General features: G+C 35.1%; 1 protein-coding gene across 1 annotated transcript; it reads right to left on the bottom strand.

Moving 5' to 3' along the window:
- Positions 1 to 6312: 6312 nt before the first annotated feature.
- On the bottom strand, positions 6313 to 7665 carry LOC106458155. The gene has a single exon (XM_013917615.1). The coding sequence runs from the start codon at positions 7663 to 7665 to the stop codon at positions 6313 to 6315; it is 1353 nt and encodes a 450-aa protein (XP_013773069.1).
- Between the last annotated feature and the right edge of the window lie 4433 nt (positions 7666 to 12098).

The raw sequence follows: 12098 nt of genomic DNA, 5'->3' as shown, positions 1-12098 counted from the left end.
AGACTGATTTTATGTTCCATACCTGAGTTCTGGAGCCGCTACCAGTGCTCTATAGTTGTGCCTGTCGTCTGCTGACAACTGTCCAAATATTTCCTGTGTAATCTCTCTTGTTCCTTTTCTCGTTCTTCTTGTTTCTTTTCTTTTTCCTCCAACAACTGCTGTAATCTCTCTTGTTTATTTTGCTGTTCCAGCTGCCACTGTTGCAGGTTTTGTTGCAGCTGCTGTTGTCTCTCTTCTTGTTTCTTTTGCTGTTCTTGTATTGCTGCCATCAAATCTGCTAAGCTGTAGTTTGATTTGCCCGTTTCCATCTTCTTTTTCTTTTTTTTATTCCCACTCTCTGACACCAATTTGTTACGTCTCTGGTTGTTAGTTAAGATCCCGTATGATTTATTTCCGATGAAACTTTAGCGACACAAGTTCTTTCTTAAATAAAACTAGTTTATTCTTTCTCAATTCAACTTTGCAATACACTTAATTTCCACAGCCAATTTAACTTAACTAATTTTATAAGAACACGTTATAATTCACAGGGAACGATTCACGCACTTACTTACTACCGCACTTGACTCAATTGTCCGTTTCTGTCTGTCTGCAATTCTATCGCAATTAATTGTCTGGCGCACTTATATACAAGAATAGAGGGCGTCTAGCAAATACTGGATAATTCGTGATGTTCCCCGATCTTTCTAGAACGCATTACGTGTTACCAGCGTCACGTGATTTCCGCTGTCGTAACAATACCATTAGGTGCCAATTAATCAATGCATATCTTCACGGATTCTTAATACTCAGATAAAACGTGTCCACACCAGTTTTCGTGGAAAAAATATAATGTTACGACAACGGAAGTCACGCGACGCTGGGAGCATGCGCGCTGGAGTTTCTCAAAGGATCATGAATTATCGAGGAACCCCGCGAATGTCCGAGTGTTTGCCAGGCGCCCTCTTTTTTAGTATATAAGCCCGGCAAATAAAGCCAGCGACAAACAGATATGCAGATAGATTGAAGAGATAGATAATTGAGTCAAGCGAACAGTAGGCACCGTAAGTAAATTGTGTGAATCACTGTGATTTATAGTGTGTGTGTGTGTTAAGTTTAAAGTGACTCTGGAAATGCTGTGTATTACAAAAAGTTATATCAAAAAAGAATAAACTAGTTTTAATTAAGAAAGGACTTGTATCGCTGAAGTTCCTCGGAAAGAATTTATACCGGAAATGAACAAACGAGCAGATACGTAACAATAAGTTAATATGAGGAAATCAAAACTAACGGTAACCGTTTGAAAAACTGTAATTATTCTTTATACCAGATGTATTCCAAAAAATAATTAAAAGACTTTTGAAACCACTTAATATGAGAATATACTCAACCCATTCCGAATACTAAGAAAAATGTCATCCCAGCCCCAAATATATTCTTGATAATACTGGTATAGCTGTTTACGTTCAGCGTGCATGAGTTGTTTATACTGTCCAGCTGTGTTTATATATGTATATGAACTGCCGTAAAGATTCTAGGCTTTCAGAACATAAAAGGGCCACAGACATATCATATTGAACTTAGCTCTTGCGTAACCTTATTATATTTCTGACCGTGCAACAAACTGGAAAGGATGGAAGTTCGTTGATCGGGGTTACAACCAGATTGCATTATTGTTGTCAATTGTAGCGTGCTTAAAACTCAGTTATGACAATGATGCTTATAACAATCCTAGTGTGTCTTCGTAGTTTTAAAAACTTTCGTTCATTAATATTTTTGTGATATATGGCAGTGCTCTTATACTATTGGTTTGTCACTTTGCCAAGAAATATTTTTCTATTTAAGTTTAAAGATGTTTTTTGTACATCTTCCCATGTATTCTTGACGAAGAAAGTTTTGTCTTTGAAAAGTTGGGGGGGGGGGCTTTAACGTTCAAATCAAAATTACTTTTCGAAAAAGCCCCCCTAATAGCTCAGCGGCAAGTCCAAGGGCTTACACCACTAAAAACCGAGTATCGATACTCGTGGTAGGCACAGCACAGATAGCCCATAGTGTAGCTTTGTGCTTAACAACAAACAAACAAACGTGCTGAAAACATACAAACTAGCAGATGTACGGTGAGAGGTTTATGAAACTGTTTTCTGAAGTATGACAGTAATAATAAAGAAGTTGAAAGTACATAAGAATCTAATTATTCATATCCACTGGGCTTTATTATTTAAAAACATTTTTTATGTTAGTTTTTGTTTTATTAAAAGTAATAAGTAAAAACATTTCACTTAATATAAGTGTTTCTATCTTGAAAGTACCATATTGGCCCGATTATAAGGCGATGTTTTTTTATTCATAATTAGGCTATAAAATTCATAGTCGCCTTATAATCATGGCTGATCACAGACCCCTTTCCCCTACTCTAGCCTGTCCACGCATGTGCGCCAGATGTTCACTCAAGTTAATCGTAAAACAAACAAACAAATGTCATCTATCACACATCATTTTCCCTAAAATTCAACTTATAAATTTAAACCTGTTCTAAACGACAAAAAGTTTCGAAAAAACCTATCTAAGGAGTACGATTAATGAGATACATCCTAGGTCAAAATATACCACATATCACATAAAACTGTATTGAAAACTATCTACCAATTACACTTTGTTCTCAAACGCAGATACAAGGTTGAGTACCATATGTCAAATTATTTTTTTAACAGGCATATCAAGAAGCCACGTGACAAACAGGCGATATGACGTATCGGTGGAACGTCACGTATCAGAACTACATTTGGAAATTATTTAGAGTTACATAGGTAATGTGATACTACGGGAAATTGGTCGCTTTTGGGAAGGGTATGTAACAGCCTATTCCGATGCAAAATATTCTTACACTCAGATCTTACAGACGCATTCAGAACTGAAACATAGTATTTATAACATGGGCATATCCCTTTTGCTTAATGAAATTGGTAAGCAAAGGAATATGGATCAGTTTGGAGTTCTAGAGCCATCTACAAAGAGATCTGCAACAAGTCATATCCCAGTCGTGGTAATCAATGTGCGGCACCTTGTAGCACGTGATAATCCACGAACAAAAGCTGTCTACATGACCAAAGCAACAATACGCAACGCCGTCAAATAGTATCTGCATCTGGAAACAAATCCAAAATTGCAGGGCTTTCAGTTATACCTCTCATTCAATCATCACATACTATAAACAGTTGGAAAATAAAACGATTATTCATGTTATGCCATAGAAAAGGATGACAGACAATCTCCGGAAGCAGTGCCTATGCTTTTCTATGCGATCGAACTGTTGAAATAGGTACTGGCCCAAAAACATCCTTCTCCCACTATATGAAATATAGAAAACCAGTAGGAAGGAGTGGTGTGCTTTGGATATAACAGCCTTACGAGAGAGCCCTTTGCAGTGGAAACTACACTGCAAGCTATTGTCAAGATACACAATTAGCAAATAGAGCATGACTAGACGTGGCGACATAGGCTATAAGGACGTAATGAGGCTTCAAAGTCGTTTCAAAATAGCATATTCAGCCCTCTGTATTAGTTTAAAACCTGTTCATGAGAAACTACATATCTACTTAAATAATTAAAAAACATCACATGCCAGCTACAACGTGCTTCTGAAAACACCATACATTGCCTGCAACATCTAAAAATCCAAATCAGTGACAACTAACTAAAACAATTGCTTGATAACTTGTTTTAATTATTTTGTGATTTTCTGATTAAAATAGGCTAGCAATAATTATAGTGAACTGAATATCATAAAATAGTATAACATACATTAGCTAACCAAATAATGCAATGAAAACTTTCAGTACTGCCGTTGATAAGTGTTCTGGAAAACCAAACCAGGTAATGGAGAAAATCAAGTCACAAGAAAACATTCCAAGACTGAAACATTAGAGAGGAAAAATTCGCGGTTCATATTATCATTGGAAAACAGACGCTAGTGATTCGACAAAGTCGGCAGTATATTTCTGAAGGTTAAGATGAGACATTACACGTCTGGGAAAAGTTCAGATGTGAAGAAGTAATGAAATTACAAAAAGAAATTTAGGCCCTGGAAAGCGGATGCATATGCCAGATAAACACGTGTAGGCCGAACGTCAAGTGGCCTTGATTCTAGACACTATAGATATGTCTATAATTATAGACACTATATTAAGAATTGTGGGCTGAGTGTGAGAAATCAAATACAAAATAAAAATTAGTAAGACATCATAGTATTGTGGACAAAATAGTTGAGCCAAGGTTAGAATCACGTGTTATGGTTACGGCTTTGGAAAATTACCAACGTTCCATCACACTAGCTTCATGCAAGTTAAATTAATGTTTCGCTTCGTCTATTGACGTAAATTCTCCAGTATATCTATAGAATTATTAATAATTGACGAGGTTGATCTGTTATTAAATGTCGTAACATCCTAATGAGTATATTAGCGGAATTATTAAGAGACAATCCAAATTGTTGTAATTAATTTACATGTATTATATGTACATGTGGTATATATGTTATGAATAAATATATGTTTTATGTTCTTTTCAATGTGCTGATGGTATTCTTTGTTCTTTACGTAAACCTCCCCGAGTTGATGGCCTTACTCACAACTGCATAAAAATATCCTGGAAATAAATAAATTTATTTGTAACGAGTGGAAGTCTAATCTACGACTCAGTACACATCATCCACCTGTTACGTACTTCAGGAAACACCACATGTCAGCTTCAGTACTTAAAAATTGAAATCAACTACAATATGCTTCAGGAAATATCACACACCGCCTGCAACATCTAAAAATCCAAACTAGCTACAATATGCTTCGCATCACATCAAAATACTCTCATGCATTTTTTTCTTCTGCAGTCTAAATTTTGTTGTTACCATAATCTTTAAATACACATTTATCATATTCAAAATGAAATTAACTTTAAAAAACACATTGTTGATTTCTGTATTGCTAAAAATTCAGATTATAGTGAAACCCTGCCAACTAAACAAACTACGGACTATATTATAGGTAATAACGAATCTGTAGATATCCTGTAGAAAATAATCAGTTCCTATTGAATGATTGGATAGGAATGTCTGACCGATGTGTCCCCTTTTTTAATTTTAATTTTGAAAAACTAGTTCTGTTTTGAATCAAAAATAGTTGGCATACCTATATCTGTTTTGTTTTTAATCTTAATTTGGCCAGAGTTTCAAGGTTAAGATAAAACTGAAAATATCCAATATTAATAATGTGACAATATATAACATATTTCCCGCCTTTAATGAGAAAGAGCCTTGTATGCTTGTACCTACATGTAACTTATGAAACACACATCATCTTAGAATCTTCAATTCGTTGTTCTTTCTTTCCTTATTTTTGCGTTATGACAAAATTAAATATACCGTAAGTTATTTTAGAGTATCTTATAATTGACTTATAATTGAAATATCCTAACAATACCCCAAAAAAGTCCTATAGAAAAATAACGATCCACGTTTATTACATTCCAAAATAAAATGTGTTTAAATATCGATCTACAGCCTTTCTGTGGAATAAATACCAAATTCTCATTTATTCAGAAAAGCATGCATAGTCTTACAGTTCATGTTGGTTGAAAAGTAAGTTATGAATTCACGTAAAGCTTGGCGTAAAAATATACTAATTTACAAATTAATAATGGAACTTCATATTCACTAATACAAGGCTCTAGTTTCCTTTTTATAGCATCTTGTTTTTCTTATCGTCATACAGTTTTCATCTTTTAAATAGTTCTTATGCAAATTTATATATATATATATATTCATAAGCATTAAGCTAGTATGTGAATATAAAATAAGTTTAATACTTATCGTTTTAGGACAAATATTGAATTAAGCAAAACCCAGGCAATTATTATGTAGTCCTTTCCATACTTGCTGTGTTATAATGTTTGAGCAAGAATAACATTCACCTTATAGACCTGGCAGAACTATCTTTTAAAATATGTGAATTCAACAACACCTTTTCGGTATTCCTGAGAGTCAATTAGATTATCAAAATACCCGGATGTTTTGTTTATCCTCAGATGGGTGCTATAGCTTGTGAACCTTTTCAACGTAGCACTCTATTGGTTATCTTGAAACTAGTCAGAGAAACTAGGTTTTTTAATTGGGTAAAGTTCAGGAGTGGTATATCTCTAAAACAACTGGGATGCTTGACCAATACAACAAGCTGAAGATGGTTGTCGCTGGTCAGATTCATCGTAACAAAGTGGTTAGTCATCATTGGAAAGGTCACTATAGAGATAAAACAAATGACGATTTTCTACTACTTTTGACACCTAGATGTTCTCATTCTTCCCTAACAGAGGCAAAGCTGCACTTCTCTGTCTGTGGACTACTCGTGATTCAGGCTTCATTTCCCTTTTCTTTAACAACATGGAAAGATCTACACTTTTAGGGATATGGTAAGAAAAGGGGGTGGTATTGTCTTCTAAAGTCTTTTTCTCTTTTTTAAAGAGACACGCTACCTGGCTTGGCTTTGATTTGTCCAAGGAACCTATATGGTTTTGAAATTTGCTATACCAGTCGTTCGTAGAAGATTCCTGAAGATTCTCTAAACGTGTGGGTAAAATGGCCTGGGATGCCCTGGAACTTGAATGAAATGAGTATGATTGTTGTTTTAAATGTTCTTGTGGGAATCCTTCTTTACAGTGTGGTATATCTAGCTCATTATCTTCTGCTGGCCAAACTTCTTCATCCGAACTTCTGCATGGATTAATCCCTTTGATCTCGTTCTCTAGAAGAAACGTTTTTGTGGGTATTGAATGACTAAGGACTTCACCAATTCCTCTCAATTTCCCACTGGAATCTGACTCTCTTCTCTGTCCTTTTGTCATTGGACCATTCTTTAATCTCTGGTTTATTCCAACCACGTGAAAATGTGTACTTCGTCTTTCCTCGATTCCTTGTAGCTTACCCTGCCTCCTTGATACCGTATCATAATCTTTAGGAGGAAGTAGAATAGGACAAGAGTTACGATTGTTGAATCTTTCACGCAGTTCGGCTGCTACAGAGTCATACGGACTAGCGATATTTTCTGTACATTTACCAAGCATATCTTGATCTGAGCTGAAGAAGTCATCACTTTGGTCGGAATCATCGGTCCTTGTGCTGTGTCCGTCAGAGTTCAGTTTTCTACGAGGAAAGAGAAAACCCTTGGCTGTCAAGTGTGTCTCAGTCTCTCCCAACATTTTCTGGTTTTCTATTAGCAATGAGATTTGGTTTCTTAGCGTTGTGGCTGTTTCGACGCTATCACATCTATAGGCGTACACATGGATTGCACACTTCATCAGTGCATTGTATATTACAAGAATAACACACACGATATCATCATGTGGATTCGACTCTTGAGTCACACTTGTGATGGCTTGCTTAGGAATAAAATGCTTGTTCGATTCACTCTTCTCTCCGTTGATTTTCCTTGAAACGTTCTGTATAATCTTAAGACCTTTGTTACTAACCTGAAGGGTTACTTTCATTGGTTCCAGTTCCCGTTCCTTCTCCAGAAGTTCGTAAAGAACAGGACGAATGTACTGTCCCCCCTTTAATCCTTTGCTCTCTTTAGCTCCTAAAAACCACACATAGTATGACTGTTTACTTACGTATTTCTGCTTTTCTCCAAGCAAAGCCATAACGTTGATAACAAAACGCACCCACACGCAGCCACTGTATATGAGTTTTCTCTCCAAAACACCAAACAAAAATATACTTAAAGCTTACCGCTACAGTGTGGTCAGTCACATATCACTAACTGGAGGTACTTTTACTAGCCAAGACGTGATACTGTACTTTAGGTGCGACTCTGCTTGGTATCGCTGCAAAGTAAACCCAATCTGTCATCAGCTACTGAGTATATGAAGCTAAAATTTCGTGCTCTCTTAACTACGGGCGTCCAATCACAGCGCTCCATACAATATCTTACACGTAAGCCTTCTCTCCTAGTGGCTGTTCTCTCTCCCTTGGTACTTTTTGTAGTGCGGAGGAATACCAAGTTTTATAGAACTAACCTGAGTCTGTTCGGTATTCTTTACCTGAGGCCTTTAACTCTAACTGCAGTGTCCTGCGTTGTCTGCCTAGTGCAGTGTCGGATTGCGTTAAGGATGATCAGCAGTTTCTGTACCAAACGTTATCTGGTGATATCAAAATAGACAGTGCCTTCTCCTGGAAACACAGTAGATAAAAATGTGTATATAAATAGCATCATGGCACATTCAAGCAAATGTACGTACTTAACTTATCTTGTGCATTTACCTTCACACTATATATATTGTTAAAGTTGGTATCTTCTGAAGTGATTACGACTATTAATTTATTTAAATTATTCTAGTAATATTCTTATATGGTTTGATCTATGAGTTAACGTAGCTCATTGGGGTAAACCTTCCATAGAAGAATCATTTATTGTTTAGGAACTTCTCAACACTCTTTAGTCCGATGTTAACAAACAAATCCTTTAACATTTTTACAAACTTTAAAGCCCCCCAGTGGCACAGCGGTATGTCTGCGGACTTACAATGCTAGAAAAGGGGTCTCGATACCTATGGTGGACAGAGCACAGACAGCCCATTGTGTAGCTTTGTGCTTAACTTCAAACAAACAAACAAACTTTAAATAGCTATTTGTTAAACGATGTTGCAAACACTGCCAAATATCGAGCAAAGATATTGACTATTAAACTCTTCAGAACTTGTCCAAACTTGCATCTCCTAAACATTTCGTCCAAAAGCAACCAAAATTTGCCAGACATTTAGGATAATAATCATTAAACATTTTTTTAAATCGTCCATACTTTAACTAGGCCTGTTATTTCTTTAACTCTTAGTCCAAATGCAGTCACTGATTTTGGAAAGAAAAATTAAGATAGGATATACTAGATCAGTTAAAAATCGTCTAACCTTTGATTAGGTCGTAACTTCTCAATTGTTCAAATCCAGTCAAAATTTATAAAAAGAAATTTCAGACAAAAACCACTAGAGCTATTTAAAATTAACCAAACTTTAAACAAGATGTACTGACCCTTTTGAAATTAGCCAAACTTTAAACAGGATGTACCGACCCTTTTAAAATTAGCCAAACTTTAAACAGGATGTACTGACCCTTTTGAAATTACCCAAACTTTGAACAGGATGTACCTACCATTTTAAAATTACCTAAACTTTGAACAGGATGTACCTACCATTTTAAAATTACCCAAATTTTAAACAGGATGTACCGACCCTTTTAAAATCACTCAAACTTTAAACAGGATAAACCGATCTTTTTAAAATCACCCACACTTTAAACAGGGTGTACCTCCCGAAAAGTTCGTCCAAAGTTTGAAAAATAAAGGTAATCTGGCTTAAAATTTCTGATAAGCTCCTGTAAAACTCAAAATTAATACATAAACTAAGCCATACTGGTAGATTCTCATTTTAAAGATCGATATATATATAGTTAACTATTTGTTCTTCCTAGAAACATTTGTTACCATCAGAGCAAGTTTTGATACATTCACGATAATAATATTATAAATAAAATGATGCATCATTCTAAGAAAATTCAACCGTCGTATTTATATCTTAAAAAATTCTTGTATGTTATAATGTTTTAAACTGAAACTTAAGAGCTCGTAAATATGTATGATTCTTTAGAAAATTAAAGCGTTACACTTTCAAACTTCATGATAACCTACTCTGCTCTATGTCAGAGTCTTACAAAACTCGCTGACATTAACACATTTTAACTAGATGTGTGTTACAAGCTGGAATGCGCATGTGTGTTTTTTAATACCCGTTCCTGTATGACTAACCGTAATAGACTTATAACATTATATGCTAACATTCAAGCATGCAGAATACAGAATTTTGAAGTGACTGAACTAACATATGGTGGATGTGTTCTTGGAATGTATAATACACTTACGATGAAGATATTTGGTTGTAGGTATTCAGCCTTGGAGTGTTAATTATTTGATAGTATTGAAGATAAGGGAACATGAAAGTGTTAACCCACTGCTATGACTCGAGGCATTATTTTCAAACTGTGCAGAGCGCTTTTAATCGGCACATACGATACAGGTGTACAAAAATTAAAACAAACGTGTGATTCTTTGCTTCTTGGTTTATTTTGGTGAATTTCGCATAAACCTACACGAGGGCTATCCGTATTTACTGTCCCTAATTTTGAAGTGATAAACAAGAAGTAGCTAATCAACGCCATCCACCGCCAACTTTTGAACTACTCTTGCCACACTGAATAGCGGGATTTGACCGTCACTCTTATAACGTAGCAGTAACGGGGCGCAAACCATAGAACCTGAGATTTATAGTCCGGCTCCCCCACCCCTCTCCGGTAAGAGTAAGGGTTTCTAATGCTAAAATTCGGATTTCAATACCCGCAATGAGCAGAGCGCTGATAAAATATTATGTAGCTTTGTGCTTACTAACAAACAAACAAAGAAACTACGCTCGGCTCAGAAACATATGAAAAATTATAATTACATAAATTAACTTATAAGCAATAACCAAAATTGCGTTTTTAAACAATATCAACGTGAAAACTCAATAACAGCTTCCTCAAAACACGAAGTTATTTTATGTGAAACCTTTATATAATGTAGTTTGAAAGTTATCAGAGAAAGACTTTATGATTGAAAAAATATATTGAGGATGTAAACTCCTGTTGTCCTCCGATGGGTCAACTGTAAGTTTAAAGACTTACAATGCTAAAATTCGAGATTCGATTCCCGACAGTGGACAAAGTTCAGATAGTCCAATGTGTAGCTTTTGCGCTAAAACAAACAAATTACTGCGAGTGTTAGGTTTATTATAGACTATTAATTAATAACAATACTTACTTTTAAATTTGATATAAGATGGTTTTTACTGTGGGTGTTGGGACCATTATAAAGTGTTAAAGTCACTTAATATTAAGTTTGCTATAAGCTGGTTTTTACTGTGGGTGTTAGGCCCATTATAAAGTGTTAAAGTCACTTAATATTAAGTTTGCTATAAGCTGGTTTTTACTATGAATGTTAGGCCCATTATAAAGTGTTAAAGTCACTTACTTTTCAGAGCCTCTATCAATGGAACTAACTATTCTCTACACGTCTACATTACTTCGTGAAATCTGGCGATGGTTTGGACCTCTTACTTTAATCGTTAATTACACATTTATTCGACGACCTCAAATAACAATAGACTAATTTCAGTAAAATTATAAACAAGTATATAGATTATAGCCTCTATGAGAACTGGCCGTTAAAGTCACACCGGTAAGAATGAATGTTTATCATGATTAGTTATCAGTAGCAAAGCTACAAGGGCTATCTGGACTGGTCGTCCCTTGTTTTGAACTGATAAATTAGAGGGACGTCAGCTAGTCAATACCACTCACAACTAATTCTAATACGTTTCTTCAATATGCGCCATCTCTTGATGATTATTTTTTTCTCCAGTCACTTATCTAGAGTACATAAATAATTGTACGAACTTTTATGGGTGTAGACATCAAAGTTATAAAAATTTCAACAGTTAGATCAATTATGACTGTTTTATCTTGAAATACATAATTTATGTAAGTGGTGATTAGTAAAACCTGCATAAATAACATTTAGTATTCACCTAAACTGATTATCAATATGAACTTCTGAATGAAAGCAAAAAAAATAATATATAATAATATGTCAACCACATCATATCTACTATATCTAGTTCCGACGAGGTCTTTCGGCAATACCAGAGCTCTTCATGACCACCAAGACTGAACTGTTTTGGAAAAAGAAAGTAAAAATTTGTCGAGCGCTGTTATTAATATTATCTTAAAAACCTGAAAATAAATGTTCAACGTACCCATTACTTGGGTCAAAATATTAAAGATTAGTATTAGTAGGACCAATAAGTACCAAAATACTATTTTACTACTTTACCTATTTAAGAAACAAAATCTGCTGACAGACATATTCTGACCACAGCTCGAAAACGCCTAAAAGGATTATGTCTTACAGCTAAGTTAGAATTTCGGATGGGTCAAACTTACACGAACAACACTAGTATACTAGTGGTATACTAAGAAAATTGATGTGTGT

Source organism: Limulus polyphemus, unplaced genomic scaffold (genome assembly GCF_000517525.1).
Source record: "Limulus polyphemus unplaced genomic scaffold, Limulus_polyphemus-2.1.2 Scaffold422, whole genome shotgun sequence".
NCBI lineage: Eukaryota > Metazoa > Arthropoda > Merostomata > Xiphosura > Limulidae > Limulus > Limulus polyphemus.
This window is presented reverse-complemented; position numbering and strand designations above follow the sequence as displayed.

Bases quoted from the DNA above. Each gene is read 5' to 3' on its own strand.
- LOC106458155 (XM_013917615.1), bottom strand. From the start codon at position 7,665: ATGGCTTTGCTTGGAGAAAAGCAGAAATACGTAAGTAAACAGTCATAC.